Genomic DNA, 16,415 nt, shown 5'->3' on the forward strand with positions numbered 1-16,415 from the left:
CCCACAGCTCTTTGCAGGCACATGCTGATTTATGGAAAGTTATGTTACCCCAATTGCCCTTTGGCCTAATTACCCAAGTTCACCCCCTATTAGCCATCTCTGGTTAGTCCCTAGACTGTTCTCCCTCTCTGTCCCTCCATTGGCCCTAATTTACTGCATTCCTCTGCCCCTGTTTCCCCATTAGCCGACCCGACCCTTAACCCCTCCTTTGCACCATTTTCCCCCATATCCATTGGACCCTGACCCTCAGCTCCACCCTCACTACCCCATATAAAAACCCCCTGTGCCCTCAGCTTGCACCCTGTCTTTGTCCCTGGGCCCTGCTCAGCTGTGTCCCCTGTTCCTGTACCAATAAACCCAGTTTGCTGCAGATCATACCCAGACCCATCCTGCCGACTTTGTCAGCTTTATAAAGCAGCCGTGAGCTTCGGGCTCCGGAGTGCCGGACGCTCCAAGGGCCTCGGCAGCGCCAGGACGCTCCAGGCTGGGACAGCCAGGCAGAGCAGGAGGAATCACTGCCCCTTTCCCCTCTCTGCTGCTCCATCTCCCAGCCCAGCATCGCTGCAGGACAGCCTCACTGCCAACGCCATCCTGCCAGGGATGGACTGGGGGGATCTCCTTCCCCTTCCCTCTGGCATGAAGGCAAATCCCATCTGCTCCTTGTCCACCCTCCTTCCTCTCCTCATTCTGTCACACATCCATCCATGTTCCTTTCCCATCTCCTTCCTCCCTTGTTCCTTCTTGTTCCTTCCTCTCCTCCTGCCTTTTCCGTTCTTCCTGTCTCTTCCTCTCCTTGTCCTTCCTCCCCCAGGCACTGAGCTGCGGACAGAGACCAGGGAGAACAAATCCCTGTGACAGAACCTCGTGGAAGAGGCCATTTGGAACGGCTCCATGGCTCAGGAATCCAATGGGGAGCAGAAGCCCGAGAGATCCCACACAAGGAGGGGCTGCAAACCCAGCCCGGGGAGCTGTGAGGAGGTAAAACCCTCCCTGTGCTGGGAAGGGTGTGGGGAATGTGAGAAGAACATCAGGCAGAGCTCAGCCTGTTCCTCGTGCCTGCAAAAACGGCCGTGCCGGATGCAGAGATCCGTGGGGATGCAGAGATCCCCCTACAGCCCCCGGAGCAGCCACGCTGAGCACGGCGATGCCTGAGAGGAGGCTGTGACCCCGTGGCCAGAGGGCCCCGCTGGAGCAGCCTGTCCTGGCAGGACTGAGCCCGGGGGAGATCCCACGCTGCAGCACTTGGAGGGGGCTGTGACCCCGTGGGATGGAATCAGCTTGGAGAAGTCTCCGGTGGGAGAGAGCCCAGGGTGCAGCAGGGGAGCGACTCCTGTCCCTGAGCAGAGGGAGAAGCCCCGGGGCATGAACTGAGCCCGGCCCCATTCCCTGTCTGCGGCACTGCCGGGGTAGGAGGTGCAGCTGGGAGGAGGGAGGCGTGGGGGAAAGCTGCATTTAAGGGTCTTCAATTACTTCTCATTATCCTGCTCTGAGTTTTTGGGGTTTTCTGTCATAAAACTCTCCCATCCCCCACTCATTCACAGGGGTTTAGTGCGGTTTTCCCTTTTTGGGGGCAATCAAAGCGATGTTGCGGAGAAGTTTGTTTGTGTTTTCAGCTCAATCCCCCTCGGGCCCGGGCCCGTTCCAGCGCTGTTACTCAGCTTCGGCTCTGCCCTCACGCAGCCCAGGGGGCCCTGAGAGCGAGGGGCGGGGCTGTGCCGTGTGCAGAGCACGCCCCTGGCTGGGATTGGGCGTCAGTCGTGGTTGTGGCGCGCTGATTGGTGGGAGCGGGGCGGAGCAGGGCCCCGGGGGCGGGCTGGGGGCGGCCGTGGCTGGGCAGCGGCGCCATTGTCGTGTTTGCGGTCCCGGGAGCGGCGGCGGCGGCCGGAGCGTGGTGAGGCAGCGGCGGAGCTCGGAGGCGGCCGCAGCGCAGGTGGGAGCCGCGCTGGGTTGTGCGGGGGCTCGGGGCTGGCTGTGGGCCTCGAGGGCGCCAGGGGGCTCGGGGGGGTTGGTTGTGCCGTGTCCGGCCCGTGTTGCCGCTGGCGTGAGGGCGCTGCGGGAGCGGCTGCCCGCGGTCTCCTTGCGGCCGCTGCCTCGGCAGGAGCCGCTGCCGGAGCAGCGCTGGCTTGGCCCGGTTGCTGTGGCTGGGACAGAGGGGGCTGCCCCGTGCCCGGGGCTGTGCGGGGAAATTCCCGTGGCCGGAGGTTTCTGTGCCCAGAGGAGACAGAGGAGTCCTGTAAAAGTGACTTTATTGCTGGGCAGAGGGAGAGGCCGTGGGGCATTTGCCGTGCGCTCTCTGCCATTGTTGTAGTTCGCAGCCTCCTTTTTATTCTCATTTTCCCGGCCTCATCTCCCTCTCCCTTTGCCCACTGCCTGAGGTGCTTGGAAGGTTCAGACTTCCCGATCCGCCAACTGCATGTCCTCGTTAATGTGCACCCCCACTTTTGTATAACAGCCGATATTCATGGCTCTGTTAAATCCTTATTCTTCTGAAAGTTCAGGAATTTAGCTGGACTTTCTGTGAGCAGCAGTCCATGTTAATTAGGAACATTTATTGAAGCTGGTGGTTTCGCCCGTTATTTCCTCATCTACGAGTCCCTGGCCCCTCGCTCAGCTGCTGAATGAGCTGCACTCTCAAGGTGTGGAGCATGGTAAAAAGCTGAGAGTTGCTGTAGCACATCAGAGGAGAAAGAGCATTCATTTAACCCATGGTCTGCCAGGGAGCCACAAAACTGTGTCCCATTCCCATTCTTTCCACGTTTGGACCAATACATGAGCTGCTTTTTTGTTTCCCGTGTTCATTTTTTTTCACCACTTTTCCTTTGTCATCTATTTGCCAACAGCAGTTTGAGTAATTTAATTTTCCACAAACTCCTCTTTTTTCTGCTAACAGATGATCTGATCCCATCCCATGGTTAAGTGTTGGGTTCCTCATTTCAGTGGGTTGGTCAGCAGGAAGGTCAGGAGCTGGAGCTGTCTGGTTGGTTATTATTGCAAGGGCAGCTTGTAATCTAATGATGCCATTGAAATGAGAAATGGGTTCTGTGGCTCCTGGTATGAATTGGTTCGGGTTCCCAGGGGCTGGTCCATGGTGTTGTAGGATTGGTTCTGGTGGCCGTTCATCTTTTCCCCAATTTGGCCGCTCTCTCCAGCCAGGGCTGCATCAATTGACTGCTTTTGTCTAATTAAATCATTAAGTCCTTGGATTCCGAGCTGATTTCCCTGAATTTTTGGTAGCAAAAACCCCCAGGGCTCTAATATACCCTATATAACACAAGCAGTGCCAGCACATGTTGGAGTGGGCAGAGGGATGATTCCCCTCCATTTATTTATAGTGAAGTTTTCCCAACATTGTCCATGTGCTGTTTCCCTTTGCAGCTTCACCCGTTTGTGTTGCAGGGTCAGATATCCTCCCCCTGGGCTCTGCCTTGAGCTGTGCAAATTCCATCAGTGCCAGCAGGCAGAGCTTGGGGTGAGGGGCAGAGGGAATCAGCCCAATTCCTTCCCCAGGCAAGAGACCCAGGTGAATTGTCCACACTTTGCCTGCAGTGTTCATTTGCGTTTCTAAAGCTCCTGTGGAGGCTGCCTGGAATGGAGCTTCTCTTCCTGCTGCTGGGCAATGTTGATGTTTTGTTGCTGGTCGTTAACTCTGTGGGTGTCTTTTGTGCTGTTCCCAGTCTGTTCAGGTGTTAAACTCATCTCCATTGAGCAGTGTAACACCCCTTAAGAAAAACCTTTAAAATTCATTTCCCCAAGGCAAAGACAAACCAAGCCTGAGCAGAGAAATAAGGTTTAAAAGAACCAAAATCGGTACATTTTTCAGCAGTGCAATGGCAGGCAGCCCAGAGTGTGGGTGTGAGTGAGCCCCAGAGTGGAATTGTGCCCTGGTGTTCCCCAGCAGCTGTGGCAGTGCAGGCCCAGGCAGCGCTGAAGCTGCAGCAGTGGCAGCAAGGCTTGGCCCCAGTGGCTGGAGATGGCAGAGGAGGGTGGCCAGGATTGCAGAGGATTCCAGCCGAGGATCTGTGGGCAGGCGCAGGGGCTTGGCCCGCTGTGGAGCCCTGGCTGCTGCTGCGTTGCCTTCAGGGCAGGCTCAGGGGCGGCCTCCCATCCTCCTGCTGCAGGCAGGAAGTGCAAATCTCCGGGGCTTCAGAGCCCTTGAGGCCAGGCTGAGGGGTCCCCCCCGTGTTGAGCTGTGCTGGCGGCTGTTTCTGGCCTCAGGGACACTTGGCATGGGCCCCTTGGCCACCAGTGGTGCTGCTTTGCACTCCTTAGGCAGGAGCCGATGTCCTGGCTGGGTGTTGGCAGCAGCAAAGTGCCAGGGCAGGCTCTGTGCCAGCCCAGCTTGCTGTGGGAGAATATCCCTTGATATCTGCTCCAGTGGTTGCTGAAACAGTGAGAATTGCTTTTGCCCCCCTGTTGGGTGCCATGGTGTCAGCAGAAGACATTGAAGCCTTCCTGCTCAGGGCATTTCAGTGCCAGGCTCTCACAAGCACCCAGAGCTGCGTGGGTTGAGCTGAGCATGGAGCGGTGACCTGCGCTGTGTCTGATTGCCCTTCCTTCGCTCCCCTGGAACAGGGTGTTGCTTTTAGATGCCACTTGTCCTGGTTGCTTCTGAGTGCTTTGGAGAGACTCCATATCTAATTTGCCCTCTTTCCCTGGGGCTTCCCACACTTCTGGGTTCACCTCAGCATAGGCCTGTCCAGACATTTGACACAGAGGTAGAACAGAACTGGCCTCTGTATCACCTTTTATAATAATAATTTTTGTTCCGAGTTTAGTGATTCAATCCTTTTCCAGTAAATCATTATAGCAATTAGGAATAAATAAAAATTCATGCATTTCAAATCCGTCTCCCAGATCTACTATTAGTGGTTGAGTAAAACCATACATCTTTCCCACTGTTCCCACTTATCCCCTCTGTAATCACACGTATTTTTAGCATTTTTCCCCCTGCGGTCTAAGATTCAGAGTGGATTGAGAGGCCCCTGTGTCCATCAGGAAATGCCTCCTCTCAATGCGGACCCACCCTGAATGTTCTCAAGGGCTGCAGTGTGGAGGGTCCCTGGTGTGATGGGAGCTCTGACAGCCCTGCCAATCCATGTCCATCAAGGGGTGGACTTGCTGGTGCTGAGGGTGCTGCTGTCTGTGCTTGCAGTGTCCTTGTGCCCTGCAGCTGGAGCCCTGGTTCCTTGCCAGGGGCTGTTTGGGTGGGCTCTCCCCTGCCGAGGGGGGCAATGCCTCTGCCAGGTGCTTGTGGCCGAGCCCGTGCCCTGGGTGCTGGGGCCCCCTTGGGCCCTGGGGTTGATCCCTCAGGGGCTGTAGGAACTGTGCCCTGGCCTTTGCCTTCAGCTTGGCCTTTTGCTGCTCCCTTCTTGCACTCACCTGCTGTGCCTTTGTGCCCAAGTGCTGCAGGGCCTTCTTATGCCCCTCCTGCAGCCCCCTCAGTGCCTGTGGGTGCTTGTCTTGCTTTACAAGAGAGGTGTCTGCTCGGGAAGGCAGAAAAAGCCTCTCTTGGAATGGAGAATGCAAACCTCCTCCCTCTTATTTTTAAGACTAGTGAAATGAAGGGGCTCTCAGGCAAAGATATGGGAATAGGAATACCAGTTCCTTACTAGTGTGTATAATAAAGGAAACAAACAGCAACAGCTGCGGCACTGACAGCAAACAGAGCCCGGACCCAGTCCCGGCCTTTGGGCTGCGGCGCTTTCCCCTTGGGTGCAGTTCCGGGCACGGCCGGCAGGGGCGCTGGTGGCTCCCGCGGGGCGGAGCAGCGCATCCCTCCCATGGGAACCTCTCTGAACGGAAATAGAGCAATCCCTTCATCTAACTCTTTCACTTTTTTACCTTCTATGGCCTTTCTCCCGTGTTTTGGGAAAGAATTTGGAGAGGCCTGCCTTTTAACTGAGCTCCTAGGTTTTCGATAAGGTGCTTCCTGTGGAGAGAGAGTTTCCCTGAACAGCCGGAGGTGTGGTTCCCAAGGGGACGTAACTCAGAACAGGACGGGGTCAGGGGAGGATATCCCGCCGAGGCTCGGTGGGAGTGTGGGCAGGGTCTGCTGCCGGAATCGGCAGAGGGGGATGTTCCCGTGGAGCCCGAGGCGGAGCGTGGGCAGCCCCCAGATGGCTGATGGCGGCTGATCCGGCAGCTCCCGGCAGAGCAAAGGCAGGTGGGAGAGCCCGGCAGCAGCGGCGGTGCCCAGCGCAGGTGGCACGGGCAGGGCAGGCGGGGATGGGATGGCTGGGACCCCCCCTGGGTGCGGTGGGCGCGGTGAGCTCGGAGCAGGCGGCAGGACAGAGCAACCCCCATCTTGCCCAGCATGGGCGGCAGAGCGGCCGCGGGCCAGGCAGTGGGAGCAGGGCACACAAATTGAGCGAGAGCGCCGGGGCAGGTGGAGCTGCCCTGGGCAGTGAGGCCGCACCTGGGATGGAAAGCGGGGCAGGCGGAGCTGAGGCGGGCAGCGAGCCGGGACCCGGGACAGGCGCCTGGGCCGCGAACGGAGGGGGCAAGACCTGCAGAGGATCTCGCTGTCTTTTTTTTTTTTTTTTTTTCCCTCTGGTGTTTCTGGTACTTTAAAGATTTTTTTCTCCTAAAATCTCCTTTCTAACATGTGGCATATTCTCTTTCTTCTACATTAAACGATTTTTTTTTACAAATAAATCTAGAGCCTAACAAACCTAAACTTCTGCTTGGATACTTTGAAATAGTCAACCAGCTTACTCATGACCTGCAAATGTTGTTTTTCTCATCACCTTTTTATTTCTCCTTTGGCAAATTAATCATCTCTCAGTTACTTCCTTTGCTACTCCAAAAATCCCGGTGCACCCATACTTCCTTAAAAAATGATCACACAAAGCTTGAGTACCCCAGTGGGTTTTCTGATGCAAGTCTTCTAATATTTTCCTAGTAAGCACATTTTATTAAGTAATTGTCTTCCATCAAAAAGTTTCCATTTCCCTGATTTATCTTGTTCACTTCCTGTCTTGTTTAATTCTTTTCTCTCGGCTTTCCTAAACTTTGGAATTTCCAGCTTTTCCTCCTTTAGTGTTTTTATTAACATAACTCTTTTATCTCCAGTTTCTGCTGCATCCTTAGCTTTGTGATGTGCCCCCACTTTGCCCAGTTTGCCTCTCCTTTGGCCCGGGCCGGGTTCCCCCCGCCCGCAGCGGCTGGAGCAGCCGAGAGCCCCGCGCTGCCCATCCCGACCTGTCCCGGCTCCATCCCCGCTCCTGCCGCGGCTGCGAGGGCTGCGGGAACGGGGCAGCGAGGGTGTGGCTGCTGCTGGGGGAGGAGGAGGAGGCAGGGAAGGGCAGGGATGAAGGGAGAGGAGGAGGTGGGGTTAGGGTGGAGGAGCAGGGGGAGGGATGGAAGAGGAGGGATGAAGGCAGAGAGAGAGCAGTGGTGGAAGGAGGAGAAGGAGGTGGTGTTATCGAGGAGGAGGAGGAGAAGGGATGGAAGGGGAGGGATGTAAGACGAGAAGGAGGTGGGGATAAGACAGAGGGGGAAGAGGATGGGGGATGAAAGGGGAGGAGTGGGGAGGAAGAGGAGGGACAAAGGCCGATCGAGGCTGAGCTGAGGGAACCACGCTGTCGATCCCTGCCTGAATTTGCAGCCCCCACCTGTGGGATCATCGCCCCCCCCAATCGCGCTGGTGAGCGGGGAGGGGGAGCTGGGCCCGGATATCCCTGGGGGTCCCTGGGTTGGGCTTTTTGGGGTTGTTTGGAGAATGAAGAAGTCCAAGGCTGAGCGGAAAAGGCCCCTTGGGGGGACATCGGGGGTGGCGGTGGCGGCTGCCGGCAGAGGCAGCCTGGAGGAGCAGAGCCCTGTGTCCCCCAGGAGCCCAAAGGGGGGAGCGACACCATTGGTGGGAGCCTGAAGAGCCTGGAGAGGGGCAGGGGGGACTCCTTGGAGCCGCTGCAGCCCAAAGCAGAGAATGAGGGGAGAAGGGAGCCCGGGAGCCCAAACAGCCCCGGCATCCCGAAATGGGGAGAGCGAAGTGGGGGGAGCTTTTGGCATTGCTGGGACTGCCAGCAGCCTGGGCAGGGCGGGCACCGAGGAGAAGGGGGACCCCCAATCCAAGCATGACTCCCAGCAGGTGGGACAGGGGGGAACCCCCGAACACCAGAGGGGAGGGACCAGGGATGGGGAAGTCCTGGGAGGCTTTTTCAGGGCTGAATCTGGGTGTTTGGGAGGTTTTTCTGTAGCTGAGGTGGCCGGTGACTTGTAGAGATGAACTTGGGCAGAGGGACCTTCAAACTCAATGTGTGTTGGGGAAGGTGAAAGAGGAAAGACTTATAAATACGATTGTCTTGCAAAAGATTTTGAGAATATAGAAAGTATAAGGCAGACTGAAATGAAAGCAAGCTCTGAGATACCTCACTTAGTGAACAACTGGAAAACAATGTTGTGGCCCACTGAAGGTAATCCCCTTTTGATGAAACAATTCCCTCTGCTTGCAGACAGATCCAAGGGTCAAAGCAGACCCTACTGGCTCAGCAGAAGGGGTCCAAAGAGGGGTTTTTAGGGCGTAGAATGTAACACAGCATGGTGATGTAATGATTCTTACACGCTCTATGTAAATTCTGTAGGATTTGTATGTTGTACTAGAGTGGTTGATGAGAAGTAGAATATTCAACACAGAAGAAAATTTATTGTGTTGTAATGGGAACGTTACTCTCTTATGCTCTTGCCTGTCTTCGTCTTTAACCCTGTCCCCCTCTCTACCCCTCTCTTCTCTTGGGCCTGTTCCGAGCTGTGCCTGGCAGCTCCAGGCAGGGCCCTGCACCCAGGCCCTTTGCAATAAACCGCAAGTTCCACGCCCTGGCTGCAGAGCTCTCTTGTCTCCGTCCGTCCCGACCGTCCTACCCCCCGACACTCCTACAAACGCTCTCATCCCTTGTTTTCCCCAAACCAGGATTTCTCATTGCCAGCCCCAGGGAGGCTGCGAGGAAGAGGAAGATGCCCCGGGACACTGAGGCAGGTGAGGATGAAGTCAGTGCCCCTTTCCCCTCTGTGCTGCTCCATCTCCCAGCCCAGCACGGCCCCGGCTGCAGCTCAGCCCTGGGGGATCTCCTTGCCCTTGCCTGTGGCACGGAGGCAAATCCCATCCTGTCCTTGTCCTTCCTCCCCCAGAGCAGGAGCTGAGGATGGAGAGCAGGGAGGACAAATGCCCGCGGCAGAACCTGGTGGAAGAGGCCGTTTTGAGCGGCTCCACGGCACAGGAAGCCAACGGGGAGGAAAAGCCCCGGAGATGCTGCACGAGGAGGGGCTGCAAACGCAGCTGGCGGGGATCTGAGGGGGAAAGAGCCAGCCTGGGCCGGGAAGGCGGCCGGAGATGGAGCCAGAGCTCGGAGCTGGTGCTCCATGAGCAGCTCCATGGTGGGGAGAAGCCCCACACGTGCGAGGAGTGTGGGAAGAGCTTCAGGTGGAACTCTGAACTGATCAAGCACCAGAGGATCCACACTGGGGAGAAGCCCTACCAATGTGGAGAGTGTGGGAAGAGCTTCAGCCGGAGCTCCATCCTGATTGTGCACCAGAGGATCCACACTGGGGAGAAGCCCTACGAGTGTGGGGAGTGTGGGAAGAGCTTCACAGAGAGCTCCAGCCTGATTGTGCATCAGAGGATCCACACTGGGGAGAGGCCGTACAAGTGTTCCGAGTGTGGGATGTGCTTCAGCCAGAGCTCCAACCTGATCATGCACCAGAGGACCCACACTACTGAGAGGCCCCATGAGTGTTCCAAGTGTGGGAAGAGGTTTAAGACCAGCTTCATTCTTCTCCGGCACTATCGGATTCACAGAGAGGAGAGGCCCTTCCAGTGCCCCGACTGCGGGAAGGGGTTCAAGCAGAATTCCACCCTCGTCAAGCACCGGCGCATCCACTCTGGAGAGAGGCCCTACGAGTGTCCCCAGTGCGGGAAGAGCTTCTCACAGAGCTCTAACTTGATCCGACACCAACGGAGGCACCGGTAAGGGAAGCCCTGCGAGTGCCCCGAGTGTGGGCAGAGCTTCGTGCGCTGCTCCAGCTCCATCCCCCACTGGAGGAGGCACTTTGGGCACAGCCCTGGTCACTCACATTCCCTGTGATCCATGTTGGGAACACACCTGGCTGCTTAGACTTTTGGTTTGACCTTAATTTTTCTCTGCTTCACCTTCATCCTTTAAAAACACCCAAAACTGGGTGAAATGAATGAAATTCATCGAATATATCTGACGTTGCATAATTTCTCAGTTGTTTTAGAGGGAATTTAGTATTTGTGGACACATTCTGTGTGGAGTGCTGCTGTTACTAAGAGGCAGGAATTTGATCTCACCCTTCTTGTGTTGCTGAGAACTCCTCCCCTGTCCCAAACCCCAATTCCACCCTTTGGATACCCTATAAAAACTCCATGGCACTGCCTTTGCCCTGTCTTTGGGGGTTAAGAAATGGATTCCCAAAGGATCAGCCATTTTCCAACTGGATTCCCAGAGGATCCGCCCTTTCCCACTGGATTCCATGAGGATCAGCCTTTTTCACTGAATTCCCAGAGGATTCTGACTCTGTCACTGTTTCTTTCTGTTAGTATTACTGCATTTGTGTTATCAATTTTTGCTAATAAAGTAGTTTTTTCTGCTCCTATATCTTTGCCTGAGATCCCCTTAATTTCAAAATAAATTACTATTATTATCATTATCATTAATAATAATAATAATAATAATAATAGTTGTAGTAGTAGTAATAGTAATAATAATAACAGTAATCAAAGGGAGGGGGTTTACATTTTCCATTTCTGTGGAGGCTCCTGAAATGGGGAGACACCCCCAAGGCTGGGCCATGTCAAATAGTTCCAGAAAGATGTAAATTAGTTGATGTATATGCATGAGGGTCTATGAATATGCAACAGGCTGATGTAATTAAAACCAGATTAATTAGGGTGTGTCCCCGAACATAACTGGGGGGTCTTGGTGGCCATAACAACCTTTGCTCGATGGTCCTTGTCTCCCATTACATCAATCCGTTTCATATTCATGGCCTTGTTGCATATCCATGAAGTACTTTACATATTCCAGGAGCAAAATTGGCTTAATCCTGTCTGGGGGTCCAACCCCCCTCCCAGCTCAATTTGGGGTGTCTCATCCTCCTCTCAGCTCAGTTTTGGGACCCCATACCCATCCCAGCTTCATTTGGGGATTCCATTCCCCTCCCACCTCAATTCGGGGGTCCCATTTCCCTCCCAGCTCAATTTTGGGGTCCCGACCCTCTTTTCTGCGCTCTCTTCTTTCCGATCGTTCCCCCAGTCCCCTCCCCTGTGTTTGGTTTTGGGGGCTCCAGGCCCTCCTGCTCCGTTTTGGGGTCCTGACCCCGTTTTGGTTTAATTTGGGGTCCCCATCCCCAGGGTCACCTTTCCCCCCTCCCCAAATTCCGCTCCTCGCAACTGAAGAGTCATCAGCGAGACGCGCTCTGATTGGCTGGAAATTACCCCGCGCGGTCTCTGAGTATTTACCGCAGTGAGAGGCCTTGGTCTGTGCCCGGCAAGTGATGAGTCAGAGTCGGGCCGGGCGCTGATTGGCTGAAAATCGCTGATAGGGGTCAGTGCTCTTAGTTTGTGCCCAGGAAGTGGATCGTCATCAGTGCCGCACGTTCTGATTGGTCGGGATCTGTTTTGTGGTGGGGACGGGAGGAACTGGGGTTTCTTGGGGTTTATTTAGGGTTTGTTTGGTGTTTATTTGGGGTCATTTATCGACTATTTTGTGTTTATCTTTGGTTATACTTGGTTTATTTCTGTTTATTTGGGGTTATTTGGAAGTATTGGGTTTGTTTGGGTTTATTTGGGCTTATTTGGAATTATTTGGGGTTCTTGGGAGTTATGTTGTTGTATATGGGGTTTTTTAGGAGTACTTGAGATCATTTGGGTGTTTTTGGTTTTAATTTGACTTTTTTGTTTGCTTTTTTGGGTTTATTTGGGATTTCTTTGGGTTTATTTGGGGCATTTTAAGGTATTTAGAGTTGATAAGGGGTTTTTTAGGGTTTATTTCCAGTGTTTGGGGGTTATTTGGGTTACTTGGAGTCATGTGGGGTCAAAATATCCGGGAATGTTTCTCCTGCAAAAACGGGAATTTTCCCTTAAAAATCTGGGACTTTTCCCAGCCAATAGCAGCGTGCCCCGCCCCAAACCATCTAATCACCACGGGTCTCCCCTCAGGAACACCGGACCCCCTGTGCACCGATCTAACCAATCACCGCGCGTCTCCCCTCGGCAACTCCCGCCTTCTTTGCCTCTATGCAGCCAATCACCGTGCACTGCCCCCGCCCCTTCTCTGTCAATCACCATGCCCTATACGAAACCAACCAATTACCGGGCTTCTCCCCTAAGCAACTCCCGCCCTCCCCGCGCGTACCAGCCAATCATAGCCGAGCACGAAGCAGCGCCCCTTGACCCCGGGGCCGGGCATGGAGCGGGCGCCCCCTCCCCCCCCCCGCCCCCCCGGGACCCCCTCAGGGACCCCCGGGAGCCGCCCCGGGCTCGGGCGGGTCCTGCGGGAGGCGCTGGAGAGAGCGGGGGAGGCGCTGGGAGAGGACGGGGGGCTCCGGGAGCTGCTGAGGAGGCGCAGGGACAGGTGAGGGGTCCTGGAGGGGTCGTGAGGGGAATTTGGGGAGGGGTCTTGAGGAGGTTTGCGGGGATTTGGGGAGGGTCTGGGGGGAACTTGAGGGGGTTTTAGCGAGGTCTGGGGGTGCTGGGGGGGCTATGGGGGGAATTTGGGGAGGGGTCCTCGGGGGGTGTCACGATCCGTCACAACCTGCAGGCAAACATCTCGCTTTGGTCAGCTTGCCTCCCCCACACACCTGCCCCGGGCTGGGGGTTTCAGTCCCAGTCCTTGGAAGGAGCAGAGGGGCCTTTTCACATGGGGGTTCCATGTCTCAGTCCTTGATGGAGAGGCTCCTTCCATCTCAGTCTCTGTCGCAGTGGTTGTAAAACAGGTGAGGGTCTTCTGTGGGGGGACCACCTGAAACTCAGGAGAAGTCCAGCCAGGCCGAGAGGTGGGACAGCTCCCAAGGCTGTTGTTGCACAAAGGGCACGGTGCCCCTTCTTCTTCTCCTTGGGCTCAGAGCAGCACACAGCAAACATCACCTGTGAGAACAATGGTTTAGCAACGCTCTCAGGTCTCAGGCACATGACTTTCTCCCTTGGAGCCAGAGATTTCAGACAGGGGGGGTCTTCTCTTCAGTGGTCCCCCAATGACGATCATGAGGCAGATGAGGGAAAATTCAGACAGACTCTCACACAACCCCGTGACTCACAATTGTCTTGAGGGATCTTCATCAGCAGAACTCTGGAGCATCATTGATGAGTCTGCAGAACTCGCCGTACATTGGTAGTATAACCCGGAAAAATCGAGACGATAGAAAGAGAGGAAAAAGAGAGTGAGAGAAGGAAAAGAAAGGATAGGAGAAGGAGGTGGAAAGGGAAACAATAAACAAACATAATATTGATTATCATAACAATTTTCACAAATGGTTGATTAATTAAAACAATATTACTTTTAAAACAATATTTAAATAGTTATAACCAGTCACAAATAATCAAAAGCAAAAGCAATCAACACATATTAATACAAGCATTAACTTAAAAAAATTATTTTCTAAAACAATTCACTAAAAATCAAAAGTAATTTCCTCAAAATCATAAATAGAAATCAAGGATTATTCCAAAACACATAGGCTTCATTCATAATTGCCTTGTGTCAAAGTCTTGGGGATGTCCATAGCGTAAAGGACATCAGCCAAGTTGTGTGCATTAACTATAGACATCAATCTTGTCAGCTGTTTCATGCTCCAATTCATAATGAATGGGACTGCTGATAAAATAAAACCAAACAGAATTAGAATCAAAAGGATAACAATGGCATGGCACACACTGTTCAGGGCACCTGTGGCAGAAGGAGATCACCTAAAAGAGTATCCCACCACCTGTGCTCGGCATCTTCCTCCACTCTTTCCATGACACGATGTATCAGTCTCACATTGTGATGAACAGTCACCAGGGTTTTCTGTCCATTTTTCTGAATCTTCTCCAGGATTTCAACCAAGTCTCGATGGAACAGCAGTTGTCTTACCAAAGTGAGATTCATCCCAATAGGAGTAGGCATCAGTTTGTGAATCAGTGTGTAGTTAGATTGCAACAGGTAGTGAGAGGTAAGTGGAGCTTCATAAGAGAAATCACATCCTGTAATCTTGGTAAAGTTACAAGCACAGAAATTGGAAAGATTTTTAGTATCTACTACAACATTCTCTACGAATACAAAATCACAAATGGTTCTAAAGCATGCACATCTATTGCCTATGTATATAAGGACTGTTTCAGAAATCTTGTTAGGACAAATTTCAAAATGACACATATTTTGCTCTGTGTCTAAACAAATGTCTTGAGCTCTGATTGCATTGATTTCACAGATGAGCCCTTGTTGTTCTCGGACAATACAAGATTCTAAATTGACAGTTTGCCATTTCTCACCTGTGGAGAGCTTTATTAATAGTTGGTTAGCTGAGAAAGGCCATACTGACATAATGCCGCTGGTTAAGCTGAGAGAGGGAAGTCGGCAGTCAGCAAGCTGAAAGGAAAATGTCAGCAATTAGCAATCAGTGACCTTGCTGCAACATGAGGATAGGGAGTAGTGATTATTCCTGAATATCTCCTAAGAATATGTAGAAAGTATCAAAAGTAGAACCATAGGAATGCAGAAGTAGGTGTAGCTGCTGATATGTAACTAACCAATCCTGAGCTCAACTTTTGCAATATGCATGAAGTTCATTACGAACTGTATTTAACCCGCCGTGCTGATCAATAAAATGGGGCCTGTGATGATCAATTGATGTCCTGGTCTCCTTCCTTCGTCAAATGGTGGAGAATGCGGGCAACACTGCGGGCAACGCTGCGGGCAACGCTGCGGCAACGTTGAACCTCTGTCCTTTTTTCTTGGATTAAAAAGAAAAAGGGAACTCGCCACAGTCGAGGAAGTTGGATGAGGGTCCCTGCAGCTGGGACGGTGCCGGATTATAAAAGCACCCTTGAGGATCACAACGGTGACTCAAGCCATCTACGTGCTGCCGGAGCCTGGAGAGCTGCAACAGCGCGCGCTGATTAATAGGTATGGATAGGCAAGCGGCATACGATCTCTTCTCCTCATATTTAGAAAGGCGAGGAGTAAAAGAGATAGATATAAAAAAGGAATTACCGGGGTTATTAGCTTACAGCCATGCTAAAGGTATATTTAGTAACCCGCACACAGTTCATGAGCTATCAGAGTGGAAAAAGTTTGGAGAAATAGTGTTGGATACAATGATAGATGGTGATAAGTCAGCTAAAAAATTCGGGAAGTTATGGCGGGTGGTGTATAATACGTTACTTCAGCAGGTCTCTGAGAGAAAGGCAGCAGAAAGGGCGACAGAAGCTCATAAGAGGAATATAGGATATGGTCGTGAGGATGATCCTTTAGCACCTTCTGTAACTAGGATACTTATGCCTAAGAGTCCCCAGCATAGTGGTGTGGAGGATTTGCCTATAGACATAGTGGAACCGTCTGCACCCCCCTTGTCAGAGGGGGAAGATGAGTCGGATGGGGGAGGTAAGAGCAAAGAAGCTTTGCCTCCGCCGCCGGCTTCAGGCGGGTCGGATGGTGGGGGTGGGAGCAAGCCAGCTTCGCCTCGGCTGCCAGCTTTGCCTCCGCCGCTACCCCTGAGCAGGCCGGCTCTGGTTACAGCTCCAGCGGGGGGGCCGCTTCCCCCGCGTGAGCCAACCTCTGCTTCACCGCCTTCCCCGTGTGAAAACTCAGTGTCTGCACTGAAATGCCAGCAGCATAGCACCCCCAAAGAGCCAGCTCCCATCCCAGGGGCACACCGTGATCTATGGGGGGAAATGGCTAATCAAAGGAGGGATGCTTGGGCTGCTGTGGCAAAAGAAGTAATGCAAATGGGGGATGGCGAGGCAGTGGAAATAGCTTCTAGCCTTGCATGTCCAGTTACGTACATACCACAGTATGATGCACAAGGGAATCTTATGCATAATATAGCAGCATATTCTCCCTTAGATTGGAAGTTGTTAACCCAGCTACGTTCCACGGTTAGTCAGTTTGGAGTAAAAAGTGAACCTGTTAGGCAAATGTTAGATTATCTCTTTAATACTCAGATTTTATGCCCAAATGATTTAAGAGGAATAGTGCGTTTAATATTCACTCAACATCAGCAGTTATTGTTTAATGCACATTGGCAAGCGTTAGTAAATGAATTGGTTGCTGTACAACGGGCTCAGGGAGACCCATTGCATGGGGTAACAGTGGATGAGCTCATGGGCTTAGGGGCATATTTGCGTACAGAGGCACAGATGATATCGGGACCAGATAAGCTTAGAGAGGCTATGCGATTAGTGCGTACAGCAATAGATATGG

General features: G+C 53.0%; 2 protein-coding genes across 2 annotated transcripts in view; one reads left to right on the top strand and one right to left on the bottom strand.

The window, feature by feature from the left end:
* LOC141725892 (uncharacterized) overlaps window positions 1-16,415 on the bottom strand; it is a 95,958-nt gene that overhangs the window by 67,276 nt on the left and 12,267 nt on the right. The gene's annotated exons all lie outside the window — the stretch shown is intronic.
* On the top strand, window positions 1,812-11,457 carry LOC141725876 (uncharacterized). Its single transcript, XM_074530038.1, has 3 exons — window positions 1,812-1,930; window positions 8,909-8,974; window positions 9,127-11,457. Exons 2-3 carry the CDS (start codon window positions 8,953-8,955, stop codon window positions 9,963-9,965), a joined length of 861 nt encoding a protein of 286 aa, XP_074386139.1. The 5' UTR covers window positions 1,812-1,930; window positions 8,909-8,952; the 3' UTR covers window positions 9,966-11,457.

Source organism: Zonotrichia albicollis, chromosome 31, assembly GCF_047830755.1.
Source record: "Zonotrichia albicollis isolate bZonAlb1 chromosome 31, bZonAlb1.hap1, whole genome shotgun sequence".
Classification (NCBI taxonomy): domain Eukaryota; kingdom Metazoa; phylum Chordata; class Aves; order Passeriformes; family Passerellidae; genus Zonotrichia; species Zonotrichia albicollis.

Excerpts from the sequence above, each read along its gene's own strand:
- LOC141725876 (XM_074530038.1), top strand. The coding sequence starts at position 8,953 with ATGCCCCGGGACACTGAGGCAG. Across the intron at positions 8,975-9,126 it reads GCCCCGGGACACTGAGGCAG|AGCAGGAGCTGAGGATGGAG; the intron begins GTGAGGATGAAG and ends TTCCTCCCCCAG.